This window comes from Anopheles coluzzii, chromosome 2, assembly GCF_943734685.1.
Source record: "Anopheles coluzzii chromosome 2, AcolN3, whole genome shotgun sequence".
NCBI lineage: Eukaryota > Metazoa > Arthropoda > Insecta > Diptera > Culicidae > Anopheles > Anopheles coluzzii.
Genome location: NC_064670.1, coordinates 115,220,973 through 115,243,621, shown reverse-complemented (window position 1 = coordinate 115,243,621; position 22,649 = coordinate 115,220,973). Strand labels below are relative to the sequence as shown.

At 48.7% G+C, this 22,649-nt stretch overlaps 5 protein-coding genes and 1 non-coding gene across 8 annotated transcripts in view; 3 read left to right on the top strand and 3 right to left on the bottom strand.

The window, feature by feature from the left end:
• Nucleotides 1–109: 109 nt before the first annotated feature.
• On the bottom strand, nt 110–2,105 carry LOC120947886 (lariat debranching enzyme). Its single transcript, XM_040363697.2, has 2 exons — nt 1,796–2,105; nt 110–1,703 (listed from the first exon to the last, which is right to left on the bottom strand). The coding sequence occupies exons 1-2, from the start codon at nt 1,990–1,992 to the stop codon at nt 224–226; spliced, it is 1,677 nt and encodes a 558-aa protein (XP_040219631.2). The 5' UTR covers nt 1,993–2,105; the 3' UTR covers nt 110–223.
• Nucleotides 2,106–2,249: 144 nt separating this feature from the next.
• LOC120947885 (kinesin-like protein KIF18A) lies at nt 2,250–7,386 on the top strand. The gene is made up of 5 exons (XM_040363696.2): nt 2,250–2,682; nt 2,789–4,099; nt 5,246–6,350; nt 6,426–6,548; nt 6,668–7,386. The coding sequence occupies exons 1-5, from the start codon at nt 2,590–2,592 to the stop codon at nt 6,847–6,849; spliced, it is 2,814 nt and encodes a 937-aa protein (XP_040219630.2). The 5' UTR covers nt 2,250–2,589; the 3' UTR covers nt 6,850–7,386.
• LOC120947889 (ribosome-recycling factor, mitochondrial) lies at nt 4,114–5,125 on the bottom strand. Its single transcript, XM_040363701.2, has one exon. The coding sequence runs from the start codon at nt 5,022–5,024 to the stop codon at nt 4,203–4,205; it is 822 nt and encodes a 273-aa protein (XP_040219635.2). The 5' UTR covers nt 5,025–5,125; the 3' UTR covers nt 4,114–4,202.
• A 450-nt stretch (nt 7,387–7,836) lies between the features above and the next one.
• LOC120951668 (28S ribosomal protein S35, mitochondrial) lies at nt 7,837–9,237 on the top strand. The gene is made up of 3 exons (XM_040370485.2): nt 7,837–8,149; nt 8,222–8,306; nt 8,387–9,237. The coding sequence occupies exons 1-3, from the start codon at nt 8,017–8,019 to the stop codon at nt 9,189–9,191; spliced, it is 1,023 nt and encodes a 340-aa protein (XP_040226419.2). The 5' UTR covers nt 7,837–8,016; the 3' UTR covers nt 9,192–9,237.
• Nucleotides 9,238–9,448: 211 nt separating this feature from the next.
• Trnav-cac (transfer RNA valine (anticodon CAC)) lies at nt 9,449–9,521 on the top strand. The gene has a single exon. It is a non-coding gene; the product is annotated as a tRNA-Val (tRNA).
• Nucleotides 9,522–13,340: 3,819 nt separating this feature from the next.
• LOC120953784 (la-related protein Larp4B-like) overlaps nt 13,341–22,649 on the bottom strand; it is a 79,554-nt gene continuing 70,245 nt past the window's right edge. For all 3 annotated transcript variants that reach the window (XM_040374039.2, XM_040374041.2, XM_040374040.2), the window contains 2 exons: nt 21,156–21,460; nt 13,341–16,424 (listed from right to left, as the gene is read on the bottom strand). In XM_040374039.2, coding sequence (XP_040229973.2) covers nt 15,293–16,424; nt 21,156–21,460 — 1,437 coding nt within the window. In that variant the 3' untranslated portion in view covers nt 13,341–15,292. The remainder of the gene's footprint in view (nt 16,425–21,155; nt 21,461–22,649) is intronic.

Sequence of the window (22,649 nt, the reverse complement as noted above, 5' to 3'; positions counted from 1 at the left end):
TATAGCGAAAGTGGGGCTAATGCCGATTCCATATTGATCCTAGAACTGGACAGCAGAATCATATCAGTTCTGGAACTCGAGATTCAACGGACAGCGCCACCGGTTTTCTTTACCTAAAGTCCTTCATTTTAATTTTTTTTATTTAAAAGTCATTAGTTATTTCTCTGTACAAGTTCAGATTGTTTTCCATTTATTTAATCTATCGTTTTTTCTTCCTTCCGCCTCAGTCACTATCGTCCTTTGCGTAGATGGTTTCATTTCTTCGCTTAAACTTCTTCACGGGCGGATTGTCCTGCTGCTGCTCCTGCTGCTGTACCGGGCTGGACAAATTCAAATCGTTCACCGCTAGTGCCGACTCGGACAGGATGGACGTATCATTGTCCCCGGTTTTCTGCGGCGTTGGCAAGCTTAGTAAGCTGCAGTTCGGCGTGGAATCATTCAGCGTGGTCGACAGATCCGAATCGTGCGCATCCTGTCGCCATTTCGGTTCAGGTAATAGGGAGGACAGCGATAATTTCGGTTGTACCGGTGTTTGCGGTTTGTCTGGCGAGCTTTCTAATGGTTCTATTCCTTTTTCCATCTCCACAGCTGCTTCGTCATCATCGTCCTCATCGCCAAGCTCGAGCTGGTCGGCATTCGGGACTCGCGCCGCTGCTTTGATCGGTACCTCCTCCTCCTTATCACACTGCCGATCGACGTACGTGGACGTGTTGAGCTTGTGGCCCGTCATCAGCATCGCGAGCCGCAGCGGATCGTCAATATTAAGCTTATCGCAAAGGGCCGTCGTCTGCGGGTTTAAATATGCTTGCGGCTGCTCTATCGACCGCATATCGACCGTACCATCCTGATTCGGTTGATACGGTTCGGCTATTCGTACGAAATTGTCCGGTATGGTCAGATCGTTGCCGAACCGTTCCAGCACCTTCGCTTTCTCTTCCTCCGATGGCGTAAAGTTGAATCGTTCACCACCACCGCCTTCACCCGGCATGTACCCATTGGTGGTGCGGATGCTGATCAGATGATTGGTAAGGTTCAGTACCGTTAACCATTCGAGATCGTACTTCAACTGTACGGGTTTTGCCTCGCCACCGTCCTCATCTTCCACGGTCGGAATGTCTAGGATTTGCAGAAATCGCCGCTTCGGCAAGCACTTATCGAGCGCTAGGAATTTTGTACACCGCTCCCCGGGGTGTTCCACGAGGGCCGCAAATTTACAGTGCAAATGTGCCGCGAACCAGTACGGTGGTTGGAGCTTCCGGAGCAACTCTTCGCACGGCATGCTGCCCAACCGGTTGCTCTCGATGTCCTCGCGGAAGGCGGGCTTGAAGCGCAGGAGCTGCGTCTCGTTGCCGTGCCGCGTAATGCCACGCGGCCAGTCGTGCGACAGCATTATGTCTACACCGGGCGAAAGTTGCTTCAACCGAAACACATCAATCTGGCGCTGGTGGTAAACGCTGCGCTTGCTGCCCTCGTCGTACGGAGGAAACTCGAACCGGCCCTTCAGAAAGTCGTGCCCCTTGTAGATGCCTGAAATGCCCCCGATCCGGATGCCGTTGCAGTCGACCACGCCGGCATAGCCGAGGTAGTAAATGTTGGGCGCTACCCAGCCACCGTAGGGTAGCTCCTGCAGATAGTTGGACGCTTCGTGGTTGCCTCCGATGAACAGCGTTAGGATGGGTGCCTTCTTCACCCCACTGTAGTACCTGCCGAAAAGGGGGAGGGGCAAGAAATCGTACGAGGGGTAAGCTGACAACATCCAGATTTCGGGTTCGAGCTACCCCCATACTCTACCTACTTGTAGAAGCTACACATATCCAAATGCTTCTGCGGGATGGCCATACACTGCAGATCCTGCAGGTTGCGCGTGGATTGGAAATCTCCGCAGCATATCAGCAGATCGACCGTAATGTTTTGCTCCTCCTGTATCGAGCCGATCAGGTCGTATATTTTCTCCAGCTCACCGTGCGCACATCCTTCGATCGCAATCTTCATCACGAAACGCGCGTTTAAAGTAGAGAGTATTTAAAAAACACGCACACAGCCCGCTCGTAGCTTGTTGTTTTTGTTCCTATCCTGTTCACTGTGCCGGTCAACAAATGCGCGTTCGCTTTTCACACTATAAACCTTGGGTTTCTACCCTCTACTGTCATCAACTTTCGAGCAGTGCGCTGCTCGAACAAGCTGTCACAGTGGGCGTTCGGGGGCAATTGCCGGCCAATATGTGCACCCACCGTTCGAGCAGTTGGTCGTTGGCATACAAACTGTCAACGGACATTTGTATCGGCTTTCGAAATGACGCCAGTAGCCTGGGAAAAGATGCGATCTGCAGCGATCGTTCTGTAAACAGCGCGAGGAACAAATTTACGGGCCAGGTGTAAACTATCCATCGAGGTTAAATAACAAGTGCGTCCATCCAAGCACACATAGTTTGTGGAGAGCGGCGGAAATAGAAGGATATTAGAAGGAGGTGTGCTGTGTGCGTGTGTGTGCTAGACAAAGCCAACGCCTGCAAAGAGGTGGTGTGCGTGTGTGTTGATTGGATTGTCCGTTTGCCGGGAAAGCCGAGCGACACAGTAAACATCCAACAAAATGTCTACCGATTCGCGGAAAATCCGTGTCGCGGTGCGTGTTCGCCCGTTCAACGAGCGGGAACTGGAGGGCAATCCGCGAAACATCATAAAGGTGCGTGAACGGCGTAAGGGTGTGGGGTGTAGTGTCTTCCACCCGCCCAACAGTGGGGAAAAAGTTGTGCTTTGTGCTAACACCCAGGCAATTGCTTTTCTTGCAGGTTCTCGACAAGTCGACGCTAATGTTCGATCCGGACGAGGACGAGGACGAATTCTTCTTCCACGGCGTAAAGCTCACGCACCGGGACATAACGAAGCGCGTGAAGAAGAAGCTAACCATGGAGTACGACGACGTGTTCGACAATACGGCCACCAACAACGACATCTTCGAGGTGTGCATGAAACCGCTCGTGCAGTCGGTGATGAACGGGTACAACTGCTCGGTCTTTGTGTACGGTGCGACCGGGGCAGGCAAAACGCACACCATGCTGGGGAACGAAACCTGCCCCGGCATCACCTTCCTCACCGTGAAGGAGCTGTTCCGCCAGATCGAATCGCTCAGCGAGGTGCGCAAGTTCGACATCGGCATCTCGTACCTGGAGGTGTACAACGAGCTGGTAATGAATCTGCTCACCAAATCCGGCCCGCTGAAGCTGCGCGAAGATTCGCACGGCGTGGTGGTGAGCGGGCTGGTGCTGAAGCAGATACACAACGCTACGGAGCTGCTGGAGCTGTTGGCGCTGGGCAACCGCAACCGAACGCAGCATCCGACGGACGCGAACGCGGAAAGCAGCCGCAGCCATGCGATCTTCCAGGTGCACATCCGCATGGTGGAGAAGAAGACGGGCCAGAAGCGCGCGGTGAAGCTGTCGATGATCGATCTGGCGGGCAGCGAGCGTGCCGCCAGCACCAAGGGTGTCGGGATCCGGTTCAAGGAGGGTGCGAACATTAACAAATCGCTGCTCGCGCTCGGCAACTGCATTAACAAGCTGGCGGACGGGTTGAAGCACATCCCGTACCGCGACTCGAACCTGACGCGCATCCTGAAGGACAGCCTCGGGGGCAACTGCCAGACGGTGATGATCGCTAACATCTCGCCATCGTCGCTGACGTACGACGATACGTACAACACGCTGAAGTACGCGTCGCGAGCGAAGAAGATCCGCACCACCGTCCGGCAGAACATTGTCCCGTCGAACGTGCCGAAGGAGTTCCTGGTGAAGAAGGTGAACGAGCAGGCGGAGGAGCTCGAGCGGCTGAAGGCGAAGGTGGCCGACCTGGAGGAGCAGCTGCGCAAGAAGGAGCAGGAGGCGGCGGCGGCGGCCCCAGGCCCATCGCTGGCGCTTAACGCAACGTTGCTCAACACCTGGGTGTCGCGCATCGACAGCTGCTACGCCAGCATGCGCCAGGCGCTGCAGCACCTGATCGCGCTGAAGAGCAAGGAGAAGCTGCTGAACATGCGCGTCAAGCTGAAGGAACAGGCGGAAACGATTGCGCGCATCGTGACGCTCGACGGAAGCCATCTGAATGAGGTAAGAGACTGTGCTTAGCTTTAATCAACTCACTATCATTCGCTTTATTCGACTTGGCAGTAGGGGAGGGAAGGCGGGACGACAATTTCTACTCTCGCTTGCATTACTTATCGCCCAGCAGTTCCGCCTGCTTGAGCTCCATCAGCTTTTCTGCCTCCTTGACAAACCCGTCCGCAATGGCGGTGATTTGTGCCTGCGCCTGAAATGCTTCGTCCTCGGAGACGTTGGACTGCTTCTTTAGCTTCTTGATGGATTGGTTCTGAGCGTCCTTGATGCGATCGCGGCACTTGATGAACAGCACCTTGGCGTTCTTCGCCAACCCTTCGCGATGTTCCCGCGTCACCTTCGGCACGGGAATGAACAGCGTCGTGCCGTCCTGCTGCGGGTTCAGGTTCATACCGCTGCGCTGTATGGCTTGCAGCACCACCGGGATGGTTTGCGGGAAGGCCACCAAATTGACGACGAGCGTTTTGGGATTTTTGCGCACCACCTGCCCAAGCTCCTGTAGCTGATAGTCTTTACCCTCGTACGTGATGCGCAGCGTTTCAATCGACCCGGTGGTGGACCGGAGCGAGAGATTTTTCACGTAATCGTCCTTCATGGCGGCGAGGCTCTTTTCCATCTGCGTTCGCAGCCCGTCCAGATCGATCAGGCCGCCGAGCTGCTCCTCGTTGATCTGTACTTTGGCGGCTGCACCCTTTTTGTCTTTCTTTTTGTCCTTGCCCTTGGCGTAGTGTCGTACCGTCGGCGGTGGCTGGAGTTTTGCTGCGGTAAGACTGGCGACTGGCGCTGCCGGTGGTTCACATCGAACGGGGCGCAGTGCTGTGCAGATGGAACGCTTTGTGAAGGCACGAACGATGGTGCTACCGTTTAATTCTAGCGCTGTAAAGCTGGCCGCTCGCAGCAGTGCTGTTATTCGTAACATGTTTCACGTCGAATGTTTAAATTGTTTCCTTTCCAACTTTGCTTTTGTTATGATTGCGAACGAAATTGCGATGCGCCGTGCGTTTGCTGGGAAACGTCAAACTTCTTTGTGGTGTTTTTTGTTTGTTTTGTGTTTGTTCGTGGGACCAACTGTCAGATTCAAAATGTTCGTTCAAATTTAACCGTTGCTGGACCTTTTCTTTTCTATCATTTCCTTTCCAGGACATTGCAAAGATGGAAGCGTCCGTCGACCGGTGCGGCAAGCAGGTCGCCAACCAGCAGGCAGACAAAACCCGCTGGCAGGAACGGTTCCGCCAGTCGCTGCGCAGTCGCAACGCACTCCGGAAGGAGATTGCGCAAAGCGAGCTGGCCGCGGTGCTGAAGGGCATTCTAACGGGCAAGGATGCGGAAATCGAGGCGCTGCAAGCGACGCTCTACAAGGAACACGTGCTGCAGATGTCGTTTACCTACGCACAGGAGAACAAGCTGTGGCACAACATAATGGTGCTCAGCGGCGACATCATACAGCAGAACTATCTGCTGCTCCGTAGCATGGACCGGCTGGACAATGTGACGTACGACAAGCTGAAGCGGCTGGTGAAGCTAAACCAGCGGCAGCGGGGCGTCACCTTCTTCGACGACGACTGCCAGCAGCAGGACCGGAACGACATCGATCTCAGCAGCAACAGCCTGGACGACATCGCCAACCTGTCCGACTGTTCCGAGGATGCGGTAGACTTCCCGCCCGACGGTGAGGATGAGGATGGCTCGACGATGCGCTCTGTCGTCGGTGGAGCAGCTGGTGGTGCTATGAAACGGTCGAAGCTGAACGATGGCAGCGAATCGGAACCGGAAACGTGTTCGCTGCAGGGCGATAGCGCAAACGAGGACACTGCCACCGAACGCAACATTTTCAAAAAGCCCAAAATGGTTAGCCGAACGATGTCGTTCAAGACCACCAGCTTGGCCGGGGGTGGCATTTTGTCGCGGCCACCCATCTCCCGCCGAACACCGACGAAGCAGGCAAAAGTGACGGGCAAGACGACGGCGACGACGACGACGGCAACCGTTTCCCATCGCCTGAAGGTACCACGGTTGGTCGTGAGCCAAGCGATGATGGACTCCTTGTCGAAGAAGAAGGTACCACAGTCACCGTCGGGCGACATTGCGGACAAGAACAAGCTGAACGTGTCGGACGATTCGAGCGGCATCGGCAGTATCGCCAACTCGACGTTTGATATCTGCAGCAACAAGGACTCGGAAACGGAGTCGCTGTTTTCCAACGTGCTTGTGGAATCGAACGTTGACCCGCAGGTGTTGGATAAAGGTAATTATGGGTTTCGTTTGCAGCGTTTGCTTTGCGTTTGTTTTACTGAAATATCTTCCATCCGTATTTTTGCAGTGCTGCGCCGTGCTTCGATGAAGGGAGGCAAAATGACCCTCTCGGTTAGCAAGGAAAACAGGAAAAAGAGCCCCAAGCGGATAGGGAAAAGTCCTCGCACCGTTAACCGATCGACCAGCCGAAGTTAGTATGGTGGCTGAAGCGATTGAAATGCTTTGCCCCCGCACGCCCCTCCTATTGTTTTGTCTTGTGCGCTCGAAGCTAACGAAACCTTCTTCTCCGTTCCGTGGAACCTTTTGCAGCAAATTCTTCCGCCAGCTCGGTCATCAATCGGTACCGGATGATGAAGGCAAAGGACGGGCAAGCGTCAACTAGTGGTGGTACCTCTGCCGTACTGCCCAAACCACGTGCAGCGAACAATAACTTCGACAGCGACAGTGACCGAAATCGTCACAATCGGCTGATGGGTATTGTGAAGAAATAGAAGTGAAGAATCAATGGCAGAATAGCAGCAGCAGCAGCGGCGGCGGCTGAATGACCGGAAAAAGCAGACCAAGTGAATGATTTATTTTATTTATAGCTTACATTAGCTTACAGCTTAATGGCTTTACTACCACTACTACTGCTTTTTGCACATTGCACTACGCATGGTGCGCGGTGATTGTTATATATTTTGTATGGACTATTAGATAAAGCGAATAATACAATCAAACTGTGCTGTACTGTGCTGTGCGTGCGTGCGTGTAGTGTACATCGGGTGGACGTTGAACGTTTTAAAAAAACTCGACAGGTTTTTTGTTGTTGTTGTATTGTATGCATATAAAATTACAGAAAGATAAAAAAATGAGAGAACAGGTCGTAGCATTATATTTTTAAGTTGCAATCTCATAACTAGAAAAACGATCTTGTATGATGGAAATAGTTTTACGCACTGTAGCGCACAGACAGAGGATGGAAAGCAGAGAGCGGCGGCTTATATGAAATAGGAAAAGAAAATATAATCTATTTGAGTAAAATTTAACCGAAGCATGCCATGCGTATCTTGTTTTGTCGTATGTTATAGTATTTGTCTTCCATCTTATCTATTTGTTAAATCAAACACATGCATGAATGATTGAGTTATGGTAATGAATTCATATCCGTATTGAAATTGTGATTTAATGGTCACGGTTACGATAAAATTATTAAATAAACAAATTGGAATAGTATTTGTTGCCACCTCTAAGCAACATGCCGGTGTACTCGGACGTGGTAACAATCGATCTCATCGTTGTCAGGTAAAAGAAAAAAAAGATATGAAAAGGATAATTTTTAATTGCTTTCACGTGGATAAGATTTAAGAAGATAGTCACGATAATCCCACTCTCTACTTTCAAATGTAACGACATTTTTGAATGCCCGACTGCAGATTTGCTTTCGTTAAGTTTGACCATTCGTTCAGTTCGGCACCTGACCGCACTTCAGTCAGTCAGCTGTCAAACCGAAAAACAGCGCAGCTCGCTCATGAGGTAATCGAATCAACAACAAAACCCACCACCCGCTCGGCGTCCGGCAAAACCGGTGCTGAAATTATTACTTAAGCGTGTTTGGAGGCTGGGCCTGGGCGGAAGCAAATAATACACAGAACACAGGTACAGAACGAGGTTTTGAGATGGCTTTGCTTGCACGTGCCTGCGGTCCCTGGCCGCTGCTGTGGAGCCGTTCGGTACAGACGGTCGGCATTCGATTGCAGTCGACCCGGTTGCAGGAGGACGGCGCTCGCTCGGGCGGTCTCGAAGAAGAAGGTTTGTACCTGAAATAGGAGTGAAATGTAGCCCTCTTTACCTATAACATTGCTTTCTTTTGTACCTTTTTAGAGTTCCGTGTGCTGAACTTGAAGCAAACAAAGTCACAGCGGCTAGCTCGCCGGAAAGCGACCCGTCCGGAGGTTCCACCGCCTCGGTATGGCCTTCTCTTCACTGTCCCCTTACGACAGTCGTTAATTGACCTGTTTCTTTTTTGCTCCTTTTCACTCACCACAGCTCACAGCAGATGGCCACGGACCAGGACTGGGGTGCGGTGTGGCCCGGGCCGCGCACGTTCAACCCGTCCGCCGTGCCGCTCCCGATCCGGCAGGGGTACGTGACGAAGCGCAACCAAATGTCACCCGGCAAGTTTGCCAACGCGGAGCTGATGAAGATACCGAACTTTTTGCATTTAACGCCCCCGGTCATCAAGCGGCAGTGCGAAGCGCTGAAACAGTTCTGCACTCCCTGGCCGAAGGGGCTGGAGACGGAGGAAAAGATGCGGGCCCACTATCCGGTGACGTGCGTCACGTCCGACTACTGCCACGCGCTGCCCACGATACGCAATCCGCTGTCGCGCATCGTCACGGTGCAGGTGGAGCTGGGCGCGCTGCAGCTCGATCGGCACGCGCGCGACAAGCTGCTGCGGCTGGTGGGCGAACGGTACGACCCGGACACGGATCTGCTCACGATCGTGACGGACCGGTGCCCGCTCAAGAAGCAGAACTACGATTACGCGATCTATCTGCTGACCGCGCTGTACCACGAGTCGAACACGGTGGAACCGTGGGAGGCGACCAAGTGCGAGGCGGACATGGAGTTTTTCGACTACGAGCAGAGCCGCAGCAAACGGAACGCGGAAGCGACGCTTAACTGGGGCCGAAAGGAAGGAGACAGCGGTTGGCAGCAGGTGCCGGAAGCGTACGGGGAGGCGGTATCGAGGCTGTTCAACGAGGGCGAGAACGAGTATAATATAGCCAAGTATAAGGAGCAAACGTTAGCGCTGCTCGGTTTGGCCGGGGCGGAGCAGGTGGCGCAATGAGGAGTGGAAGGGGGGGGGGAGGAGAGGAGGGTAGTGAGTAGAGGTGGAATAAATAATAACGACTTTTGTGTCTGTAATTGGAACGGTGGTTTGGATTTTTTATGCAATTTGATGGCATAGGAAGAAAATGGGATTTTCCGATACAGAAAAAGCGGAGAGAAAGAGAGAAAGAAAGTAAAAGAATGGACTAGTTGGCGAGAGAAAGAGACGAAGCGAGCATCGATTCAAAAGCGCACTTAGCGCGGCTTTCGTCAAGCGTTTCCGTAGTGTAGCGGTTATCACGTCTGCTTCACACGCAGAAGGTCCCCGGTTCGAACCCGGGCGGAAACAGGATCGCTTTTTTGTGGCAAACCTTTTTTCTTGACTTTATTCATTGCAAACACTCTCATTTGCTTTCCTGTTTTTTGAAAAGCTGCTAAGGCGTCATCCATCAATTATGTAGCGCTTGTAGGGGTGGAAGATACATGGAGGAGAGGGGGAAGTTAAGCATTTCCAAAGTAATGTATTTTTTTTTAATCGATTACCAAGTGAGTAATATGTAAACGATGATTCTTCTTCTTTACTTAACATCCTTCGCGGTTAGACTAGCCTAAAACGGATTTCGCTACTTTTTTACACTATTGGGGATGGAGGTCGCAAATTGTGCAATTTTTGCGTTACGTAATTGATGGATGACGACTTACGATGCTATGAAATTTGGTCCACGCTAGTAGCGTTTCGATTGGTCGCAGCCTCCCTCAAAGGCGGAATGAGTGAAAGAAAGGATACACACTCCGCTCGTCATCCTTCCTCTCGTATGATAAGCGCATGTGATAAGCGCCTAGTAACAGAGAGAGAAATCTACAAATATTCTCACACTAGTGAGAGCGAGACAAATCGATCGATTAGAAAGATCGATAGAGCTACCTCCTGATTTGGATGATTTCCTGGTATGATTCTTTGAAATTTAGTCTACGCTAGTAGCGTTTCGATTGATCTCAGCCGCCCTCAAAGGCAGCAGAAGGAGTGAGAGAAAGGATTCTCACACTTGTGTTAGGTTTCCTTCAACGTTACATTTTGTTATACTAGGGGAGGAGGGGGTCTAACATTTTCAATTTTTGCTTTACGTTGTTCTTGTATGACGACTAACTTCTTCTTTTTTTTTAAATATTCGAGTACATATGTGGCTTCCACTCAACCGCGAAGAAGAGACCACGATGAAGAGACTCTATTCCTCAGTTAACCCCATTTACTTACCCTTTTTTATCTTCGTTGATCCTATTTGAGGCCTACATATCAAAACGATTGCCTTTCGCCCTTTAAGCAAACAATGAAGGTGTGTTCAACAAATTCACTCTCATTTTACAACTCCAGATCAGTACTCTCCCTAGACATCTCGTCGTCTGGGCTTAGTAGGCCGTGTGCAACCGTTGTCGTTGTTATGAGATGCACCTGTCAACAGGAGGGCATGCCTTTTCTAAGGCTGCATCTATTCTTTCGTGCGAATGCGCCATAACTGACCCGTGACGGTCCCATGGAGCAACTTGGCGACAATAGCTCCGAAGAAGATTGTGGGGATCGTTATAAATCGTCGTGCTGTACAGCTTGCAGGATTAGTAGTGCTTGGTTCGAGGTGTCTCGCACACGCAGCTGGTGAAAATGTGTTTCATTGTGGGTGCAGACGATCGCCCTTTGGCGCTCTTCTTAGTGTTGGGGCTTTTCTCGGGTGTTGTATTTGGCGATTTGGCAACGGAAGCCGTCCATGGACTGTCCAGCGAGCAACGCTTTCCCGAATCGGCACCACTTGTGAATACAGAACCTTCCATCTCCGACCACGTACGTCCTACTCCTCTTGCTCCATCATCCCAGCCTTCCCCGTATCTAATGGTGGCTCATTCCGATTACAATAATCGTCTGTTTGTTCAACAACAACAACAACAACCATCACCATCCGCCTCCATCGATCAAAAGCGGCAAGAGCACGGCACAACATCAGCGTTTGTAACCAGCCCGTTATTGCCTGCCCGTAAGCGTTCGACAAATGATATACCACCACCACGTCGGACACGTTACACACCAGCAATGACGACGACGACGACGTCGGGAGGCGACGATCCCAACCGATCCTTCCTGGCGACGGTACCGGCACGACACTACGACAGCTACGGCGAGTGGCACCATCATGGCGGCGAGGACGACGCGTCACACTGGCCACCACCATCACAACAGCAGCCGTACTACAACAGCAATCACGGGAGCAGCAGCGCCAACTGGAATCCACACGGCCACCACCATCATTACCAGCAGCAGCAGCAACAACACCATGGCAACGTGCTGGCGGGGATTTTAGATACGGTCGCGCTGTATCCGCCATACCACAATCACCACGCTCAACAGCAGCACGGTTTGCTTGGATTGCAACTGTACGTTCTGCTGCATCCCGTACTGATGCTCGGTGCGATGTCCTTTCTCGTGTGTCTGGTGAACGCTGTGGTGGGTTTGGTGGACAAGGTGAAGCTACCGCTCGTACGGGCACACCAGGACGTGGATCGGATTGGGGCGGGAGGCTCGGCATCAACGCCGGCCGCCGGGCTTCGAGATGGACGCGACGAGCGCATACTGGATCAGCTGTATCAGTTTCTGACCGTCGCTCTCGCGCATCAGCAGCAGCAACAGTCGTATCAGCAGCAGCGCAACGAATCCTACGTCCTGGGCAGGTCGTAAAGCGATCGTAGAGAAGACAGATCTGACCGAGCAGTCTCCACTTAGTATTTGGAGTTTTTTTCCTTTACTTATAGGGCCATTTTGATATATTTGGCAGGGATTGTTCTAATTTCCAGTGGTCCCATTAGAATGAACCCCGTTTTTACGCTTTTGTTATTACTTAAAGTTAATTTTTAAAGCAGTTATTTAAATTTGTGAAATGGGTATATACAGTTCATTATTGGTTTTAGTATTTTGTGGCATTTTTGTTTAATTCCATCATTAAACTCCGGACAGGTTGATTGGATTTCATTTGATTTAAAATTGTTGAGAACCCGACAATTAAAGAAAGTTAGTTTAACGGATATTTTTGAATTCAAAATGAGATAATTCCGCTCCGACCACATGAACCTTTTTTCTCAAGTTTCGTTTTATAGCATAGCAAGCTTTACCCTTAGGACGACCTTTTCAATCGATAATGCAACAATCTGAAAACAAATCCATCCGGGCAATTCCGAGACACGCAACAACGACAGGCCCAAACGTTCATGATCGTCCGCCGAGACGTACGATGATCGTGGTGCAATAAAATAGCATCCTTCTGAAAGGTCCATTTTTACGCCTAAATAAATAAATAATAAAAGAAATGCCTTAAGCGCCTTAACATAGGACAGCAAATCACTTTCAAATCATGATGAAAACCAACCCGGAAAAAGGACCCAAGCGATAACAACGTAAGCGTTTAGGCGGATACGACACCGAGACGAGTGTGTGTATACAGTGGATGATGTTGAAAGGACCCAACGAAGGGTAAACAAAAGAGAGAGAGAGAGAGCGCAGGAATGGTAAAGATATAGCGATAAACATGTCGCCGATTATTACACTAGGAAGATCACGGCTATGAATGATTCTGATTCTGAAAAGAGACGAGCAACACAGGAAAAGATAAGGGAAAAATTACCACCAACGATCACACGCAGATTGAAAAGTAAGATAATAGAATAGAATAACGATGTTTACCTGCAATAAACAGATTTCAAACCAAACGATCACACGCTGTATTTCCCGTCGTGTCGGATTCTTTCCTTCTACGTTTAAAGCAAAGTGAGCAGTCTGCGCCAAACCGCACCATCTATTGTAAAATAGGTTTCGTATAATGATAACTAAATTTATGAAAGCTAAGTTTAACTCATACAATAGAAGTGTGGGCCATAAAAACAGTTCGTATTGTAAAGAAACAATTGAATTGTTTTAGTTTCAAATACACAGAATGTCCGGTATTGACTTCACACATAAAAGAAACACGGAAAGAACAAGTACAAAGCAAAATTAAAATAAAACAAAACTGATTTTTTCATATTAAGTAATTGAAAAAGCTTGGACATTAAATATCCCCCGCATCCTAATGATGAAGCACTTGCTTCGTGATATTATACATAGAAATGGGTAAAAAATAGTGATAAATCCTTTTTTTCATTATGATGTTTTGAAACATTTATTGTATTTTACTGTTTTGCTGTTTAGTTTTCTTTGTTTCTGCTATTCTGCCTTGCCTATTTCCTTTCGGAAAAGCGTACACACTGCAATTCCGTTCCTACACCCCACGAACAAGGGTGTGTGTCTGGTACACACACACACACACGCACCTTTCCTCTTCCTCGGTGTGATTCCGCCTTTAATTCTCTTTCCCTGCTACTATTACTCCACGGCTACATGGCTAACATACCAGAGAGGATGAGCTTTCTCCTCTTCTGTTTCATTCTAAACTTCTGCTCCTCTACCTCTCCCACCGCTTGCTGCTTTCTAATTTCGGCCCCCTTTCTCAGGGGGGGAGTTGTATTATAATGCTTAAAGTTTTGCTCTCTCTCTCTCTCTCTTTCTCTCTCAACATACACATCGGCTAAACCTAGAGGACAGACAGAAGGTATTGATTGGTTTTTCTTTTGTTTTTAATATGTTCATACTTATATATGTATATCTCTCGGCCATTAGCGGAGGCGTGTGCGTGGGACACACACACACATACACTCGCCCCCAGACACCCATCTCCCCCTAGAGGGTGTGGTTGTGGGCGGCCGTATCGGAACCCTCGAAGATTCTAATTAGCACAAATAAGAGTTGGACGTCGACCAATTGACCAACACGGCTAAGTGCGCTAAGGAGAGAACCGCGCGCGCGGGGGCTTTACACCGATATTAATACACACACGACCGTTTCCGAGGCATAGCATTTCGAAATGGGAGGAAATTCATACGTCTTCTTCTTCTTCCTACTTCCTTCTCTGCTGCCGAACCCGCAAAGGGGAATCAGCAGCAGCAGCAGCAGCATTGATGAGAAGCATTTTAAAATTCAATAATCGTTTCATCTTTTCCTTGAGAAATATATATGTAAATGTACTTCTTGCAAAATGAAGCGCTTCGAGCGCTTAGAGGGGATTAACCTTTGATCGTCTCACCATTGCTACACACGCTAAAAACGCAGGTTTGCTTTTCTGGCGAACTTTCCTGCCAAAAAGAAAGGGGCAAACAGAAAGGGCGAGAAGAACAACAAAACACGAAACCTAGTTTCCCGCCATTGAAAAATGCGAGCGCGCACGCTTTTGCTCTCTCTTTCGCTGTGGCGACGGACGCGCCATCTAGCGAGCGCTAGCGAAACAAAACATTCAGCTTGTTTTTGATGCGTTTTTTCTTGCGCTTCGTGTCTATCTTGGTAAAAGCCGAAAAAAAACAAGGCTAGAATAGTAGAGTTTGTCGACCAAAAACGGGACATTTTACACAATGTGACTGGATGTAAGATGGCTTAGTGTCAGAGTGCGCAAACCGCGGCAGGGTCCCGTCGGGGTGGCGCGCAGCAGATCGACTTCGGGTGTGTGGCGGTACCCGTTGTACGTACGCACGTACCCACGTTAAAATATATAAACTTTTTTATACTTTAGAAAATACATTTAAAACTACACAAAACGAAACTAAATACTTTCTATCAATAACTTTAGCTACATTATCATTACAACAGATGGGAGCGATGGGTGAAAAAGGGGATTAGAAGGGAAGCTGGATGGATGACGGGTATGGTGGTTGAGATGCTGACACAGATGAGGACAAACACTGTTATGTATGCACATCGTCCCTTCCTTGGAGAGTTGAAGGAACTGGATGATCTCGACTGAGCCCCGCGCCAGCCGCCAGAGCTTGATGATAGAATGGATGTGTTAGAGTGTTTGTGTGTGATGAGTACTAAAACAATGAAATGATAGTTGCGCGGGCGACGAACTCTCTCTCGCTCTCTCTCTCTCTCCTCTCGCTTCCTAATGACACAACACACCGCCGCGCCGTTCCCTACCACCAGTGTACCAGCGACGCCGAGGACGGGGTAGGAGGAGGTGGCGGTGGACAGACGGCAGTGGACGGGAGGGCCAGGACCTAGTCCTTGTTGTTGCTCATCGATTCCGCGCTCTCGGTCGACTGGCGGCCACCCTCGGACGAGGCGACGCTGGTAGCACCGCCCCCGTTCGCCAGCAGACTGCCGATGGATGAGGAGGAGGCGGGGGCCGCGCCGCCACCGCCCGCCGGCCCATTGCTTGGTTCGCCGACGGCACCACCGCCCGCCCCCTTCGACTGGGAGGACGGTTTCGGTGTGGCGGCGGCGCTGGACGGGGCCGCATCGAACGACTGCACCTGCGCCTCGTACAGCAGCTGCATGATCTTGAGCGAGGTGAGCGAGGATATTCGTTCCGGCAGCTTGCGCAGCACCTCGCCGACGTACAGCCCGTACGCGCCGTGCTCGTCCAGGTGGGCCTGATGCTCCAGGTTGTTCTGGTACTTGACGGTGCGGTTGAGGTTAAAGTTGGACAGGGACGCCTCGTCCCCGTCGTAGCCGACGCGGGACCGCTTCGGCAGCCCGTACGACACCTCCACGTTCGACATGGCGGCCGGTATGGGCGACTCGACGGGCGTCGGCTGCTGGTGGTGGTGGGCATGGGGATGGCCGGCAGCGCCGCCCCCGGCACCACCGCCGGCACCGTGCTGCTGCTGCTGCTGCTGGAGGGCGGCTGCCGCTACTGCTGCACTGCCCGCCGCACCGCTGCCGCCCGGTCCGTGCGGGTGATGGTGCGGATGGTGGCCACCGGTCGGCATGCCGCTCCGCCCGAACGGATGGTGATGGTGGTGGGCTCCGGCGCCGGGGTGCGATCCGTGCTGCTGGCCGGCCGGACCGCCCGGTTGGCCGACGGCACCACCGCCGCCGCCGCCGCCCGGCTGACTGGCGCCGTGCGGCGGTGGCAGCTGATGGTCGCGCTGGTGCGGATGCGGCGGCTGCAGATGATGCAGTCCCATCGGATCGTGCGCGGACGGGAAGCCGGCCCCTGGCGGGCCCCCGAACGGACCGTGCCCCTGCAGCTTCAGGTGCTGCTGGTACTGGAGCTGGGCGTGCGAGTTCTGGGCCGCCACGGCCATCTGCTGCAGGTCGAGGTACGCGTGCAGATCGTCCTTGGCGTCCTCCTGCTGTTCGCGCTGCCGCTTCCGCAGAATGTTCATCGGGTTCGTTTCATCGTCACTGTGGGTAGGTGGGGAAGTGAAGAGGAAAAAGCGAAGATTAATTTAATGTGTTTTTATTGTGAAGTTTCTTTGGCAACTCTGGGCACTAATAACTAATTACGACTTAACTAAAGATAAACAGTTTACTGCATAATAGAGATGGGCCCATGGAATAAGAGTGAACGAGTGAGTTGGGTAAATTCTCCAAGTGTACTACTTGTCAATATAACAAAAAGATGTGTTTATATGCATCTTCTGGTTAATTTTTTCAATACCTCAATAGCTAGCCGGTTTTTATTCACACTGTATCAGGGAATCGAATTTCAAAGGATTGAGTTGTTAGTAGCCTCAGAGAATGAGTTAGATGAATCCAAAAAAAGTGAATCACTCACTAGACGCTTCAGAGTAGTAATAGGAAAAGCTAGCAAAAATCCGGAGTAAACTCTGATCCGACTCCAGAAGGTAGGACCGACCAGCAATATTCGCATTACCAGTCGGAGTAGACTGGGGCTGTCAGTGTAGGGGCCGGAAAATACCGGCGCAAGGATGCTGTCGTTGCTAGTGACATTGAACGACTCCGGACGACTCCTACTTCGGACGATTCAGACTCCTGGCGACTCCGACTTGAGCTTGACTCTGATGCCGGCAGAATTCGGATCCGGTCGACTCTGACTACGAACAACTTCGACGCTGGATGACACCGACACCGGGCGGAACTATTGGTTCCGATTTTACCAAAGTCGGAAACGAACTAACAATAACCGGCGTCGGATGGGAGTCGTGGGTACGCCCCTGAGAGCACATCACCACTACTCCAGAGAGTGAGTGATTTGAATCCAAAAAAGTGAGTTTCTAGGCGCTCCAGAGAGTGACTTGGATCCCAAAGGTAAAGGAGTAGTAAAAGGATACTTGTAGTAGAGATTAGAGTTGTGCCTCAAGAACCAGATCTGTACGATTCATTCAATTCGTCCTAAATAACGAACGACCTACGTTCATCTAATCTCCGTTCGTCGATTCTTCATACATAAAAATGTACTGAGTTGGTCATGAAAAAAACGTCCTACCCGTCGAAATGAAAAACATCCTAGTACGCCTGGTCGTTCACATCATCCAATACAAATATGAACGTGAACCGTATGACCAGATCGTTCACTAAAAGAACTTCCTATCTGTCGAAATAAAGATTGTCATTGTCTGCCAAATAATTTACAAGATGTAATCAAGTAATTCTTCTTGTGAAATGAAGCCATTTACCATATTTTCATAAACTGAAATGAACGAATGAATCGAGATTCACGGCACTAATAATGTAAATGAAAGATACTAGTACGTTCACGTTCATGTAAATGAACCGAATTGCCCAAGCCTAGTAGAGATGTGCACATTGAATAAGAATGAGCGAGTGAGTTGGTTAAATTCTCTAAGTGTACTACTTTTCAATGTAGCAAAAAGAAGTGTTTATATGCATCTTATGGTTAATTTTTTTTTTAATACCTCAGCCGGTTTTTATTCACACTGTATCAGGGAGTCGAATTGCAAAAGATTGAATTGTTAGTAGACTCGGAGAATAAATTAGATGAATCCAAAAAGAGTGAATCAATCACTAGTCACTTCAGAGTAGTGGTGGGAAATGAAAAATCCGGAGTCAACTCTGATTCCACTCCAGAAGGAAGGTCCGTTCATCATTAGAAGGAAGGAGTCGACCGGAGTTATCTGTAGCAGTGTTGTTAACTGTTGACATTTTTCATGACAGTCACCGTAAACAGCCGGTCAAAATAATTTTTGGCTGATGACATTCAATGCTTCCACGACACGACTGTCATTAAACGAAATTCATTCGTGTCGCTACCGTCAGGGCTGATGCAATGACATGAAATGTAAACAATGTAGTCTGAATGTCATTTGACATTTTTTGAACAACACAAATCGATACGATCGGAGGATTATGAAGTGTATCGTCGCTGTATTCTAGTGAAATAGCAAAAACTAGTGAAATGAAAGCCTTTGCACCGCACGCTCTGTTGTAGTTTGACATGATTACGGCCGTTTGCAATACGACACAGTTCACGATTCATACAGGTTGGCGAATGTCAAATGAATGTATCTTGAAAATGTCTTCATGTCAAATGACATTTTTTTGACGGGAATGACAAATGACAGAGAGAGATGGGAATGGGAAGCTTCAAATCGAATGAATGTTTACAATTTTATGTCGATGAACGTCACCGTTCGCAACACTGATCTGGAGTCTATGGGAGTCGGAGTCGGCCGGAGTCGTACAATGTCGAAGCCGGAAACAACCGGTGCAAGGATGTGGCCACATGACACTGAGCGACTCCGGATGACTCTTACTTCTTACGACTCCTGGCTACTCCGATTCCAGTTTGATTCTTATTCCGGCCGACTCCGAATCACGACTACTCCGACTCCGGTCGAAACTAGTAGTTCCGATTTTTTCCAGAATCGGATCGAGCTAGCAATAACCGGAGTCGGATCGGAGTCGAGGTTTCACTCCAGAAAGCACATCACCACTACTCCAGAGAGTAGTCAATTAGTTTGAATGCAAACAGTGAGTCTCTAGTTGCTCCAGAGAGTGACTTGGATCGCAAAGGAGTAGTAAAAGGATGTTTGTAGAGATGAGCACATTGAGTAAGAGTGATGGAATGAGTTGAATCCTGCAAACGAGCGTGTGAATTCAACTCAGCTCGAAGAGATTATATGTGAATCGCTTTGCTATTTACACTAGTTTTATGATTCAATATTTTCAATTTATTCACTAGCAATTCAATAGTCGGTATAGTAAGTTGAATTCATAAACAGTGAGTGTCACTAGTCAGGACAGAGAGTCTTCTTCTTCTTTGGCACAACAACCGCTGTCGGTCACAAGGCCTGCCAGTACCCACTAGTGATGAAGTGAGCTTGGCTTTCAGTGACTTATTGTTACCACTACAGGATAGTCAAGTCCTACGTATGGGGATACAGTCTATTCGAGACTTGAGCCCATGACGGGCATGTTGTTACGTCGTACGAGTTGACGACGGTACCACCAGACCGGCCCAAAGACAGGACAGAGAGTGAGTGAGTATAATCCTACAAGAGTGAGTGATTTGTCGGTACGAGCGAGCGAATTGAATCACGAAATAGTTAAAATGAATTTTGTATTGCATTATTTTGTTATCAATTTTTACAGAAAGAGCTAAATACTCTTTGGCCACTAGATACAATGAATCAGAGGCGCAACACTACTCTAACTTGTTTCAGATATACTTTGTGATTTAACTAGATAAAATACGCAATAATAAAATTGTGTACCATCATAAAACCACACTTAACCGATCTGAAACGATTTTTATCACCAATTGCTCAACGTTCCGAAAGAACAGCGAGACAATAAACACTCCAACTCAAAAATAAACATACTTTCCCGTGGCATGGCCATTTTCTCACCCAATTATTCCCAGACTTAACATTCCTCTCCCTTTGCTCACTCACCCTTCAATCTCTGCTTGAACGTATCATAAAAGGAATGGTTCTACCAAGAAAGATCCCCCCTCTTCCTGTGTAACCAAGAGGACGGACGCGTGACTCTCTTTCTCGCATTTTGATTGGTTTAAATTAGACCGAATCGCTTGTGTAAGGCCAGTTTCCAGCGTGCGAGAGCGACGACGACGACGACGTTGGGCTGCCCCGGCAGCTCCACCATCCTTTGTCCATGGCCGGAACAAAACAACAACAACTACTTCACATCGTGTGCCTCCTCCTTCTCTATTGCTTCTAATTTACTTTTCAACGAAATAAATTTATTCTTAAACATAGCGTTCGCTTGGCACAAAATGGGCGTTGGCCTGTTGGTTGGTTGAGGAGATGATATGGCAAACACACACACACACACATACAACACTTGGAAGTCATTAAGGATGATGGTTTGGGTGGCGGAATGAGTGTGTGTGTGTGTGTGTGGAATGAAAAGTTGCTCGACTCACTAGCGATGATTTATGTTTGATTATATTTTAAAATAACTTATAACCATACCCTCCTCTCTTCCGTATGTAATGGGAGTGCGTTCAGTACACGCGTTTGGGAGATTTATTAGAATATATTTCCCCCTTCCCTGCACGAGCCAGCACGTTTTGCCCTAACATTGAAAGACTCTTTGCAACCGACGCAAATGATACGTTACGTCGCATACTTTGGATGTAAAAATTATCTCTGCCGTTGAACAATTGCAAAGCACAAATCAACCGAACGAACGGCAGCAGCCGTTGGCAGCGCATATAAACCGGCCCCCCATAATCATATGACGGACGTGCGGGGCGCGCGCGCGTAGGAGATCCAATCGGACGAACAACAATTGTACAGGAAAAGCATAAAAACCCGTAGTTTCCTTCGTAACATGTCCAACCCTTGCTTTAACCTACTTTAAACCCTAGTAAGTGGATGTGTTGTGTTACATCGATCGCATGATGAAAGAGAGCGCGCTTGTCCAACCCACTTGCTTATAACTTCTATTGTTCGAGCGATGTTATGATATGTAGCGGCAAATTGCACATTACATATCTAAATCATTTCCTTCCCTGCGGAACGGAGAATAAAAAGTGCATGACAACTTGCGTCCATCTCGTGCGGCCCTAAACACCCTACACCACTGTGTGTGTGTGTGTGTGTGTAAAGTACAACCTCCTCTGCTCCCTCTGCTTCGCGATTGCCATCGCATTTTCCCCCCCTCATTGAAAAGCCGCCACACACTTACGTATCGTCCGGTTCGCCGTTCGGGGCACGCGGTCTCCGGATTTTGATGTGTTTGTTGAGAAACTTGAGCTTCTCGAGCAGGGGCCACTCGCTGCAGTTGACGCCGTTCTTCATGATGCGCCGCTCGACCGTGAACCGGCACCGGAAGTAGGTCATGCGCTTCTTGCACTGCTCCACGTCCATCTCGCACAGCCGGCTCAGCTCGCGCCAGGCCTTCTCCTTCTTCGACTGGAACTTGTAGTGCGGGTGGCTCTTGTCGTACAGCACCGGCATCCGGCGGTAGTAATCGCACAGTTTTTCATCTTTCTGTAAACAAAACAGGGCGAGAGAGAAAGAGAAGGAGAGAGGTAAGCGAAAGGGTTAATAGTCGTCAGCTTTTACAAGTGTCGCGTGTGAAGAAGACGGACGGAACATTGTATCGGTTTCCTCTGGTTGGAACCCCCCGTCCAAGTAGAATTTAAAAAGCGCAGTAAAATAGTGCACCATGCCCAGCAATTACGGCTGCACACTGTATTTCTATTGTAATGCAACGTTGGTTTTGTTTTGAAGTTTCGAAATGGTTTAAATAATTCACACGGCCACCGAAGTATGCGTGGTAGTAGAGTTGGTGGGGGGAACATGCAGGGCAAAATGGGCACCCTTTGTTTAAAAAATTATTCCAAAATTAAGATAAATTAAAAGTGTATTCATTGCAGTATTGTATCGACGCCAAGTAGGTTTTATAACCCCGTTACTAAACAAAAATCAAGACAAAAGAAATGAAATTTTGACAAATTCAGCAAAAAACACATATTATTATTTACCAGTTCGAAAATAGGCTTCAATTAGTAATGCAAAAAAGTGTAAACACAGTGTACACCCCGCGAGTATGACATTTTTAAAGGATTTGGCCAAAACATTTTAGAACAAAATGTATCTTGAATGATCGCTGCTAATGTAACCAAAAATGTACAAATGGTTAGACCGAGGTAAAAAACTAGATTATTTTGACAAATTACGCATAATACAAATTTCAGACTTTTAACGTTCTATTTTTATTTTTTGGATAATAAAACTAATCATTTTGGTTAGTAACGCTAAATGCAATTAGCTCTTGCTCATGCTCATAGGTATCAGATGAGTATAAGATATAATTTTTATGATTTTTTAAATAAAGCTCATCGAAATATTTTATTAAACAATTACTAGCAATTTTTCATAAACGCTTAGAACGATTGGTAGTTCTAGATCGGTTGTTTAATTCACCGATAAACAGTACGACCATAGAATGACGTAAGAAATAATTGTGCTTGGCAATAAATTATAAAATAATAATACTCAAAATTCATAACATGTCCATATTGCACCCCTATTCCCAAAAAAAAAAAACGCAAAATGATGCAAAATGTACAATCATAGAAGGCTAATTTATTACAGACATTGGTTTCTAGGGTCAGATAAATTGATTCCACTAAAATATTTAAAAAAAGAAATAACGCAAAAAATAAAGCACCGG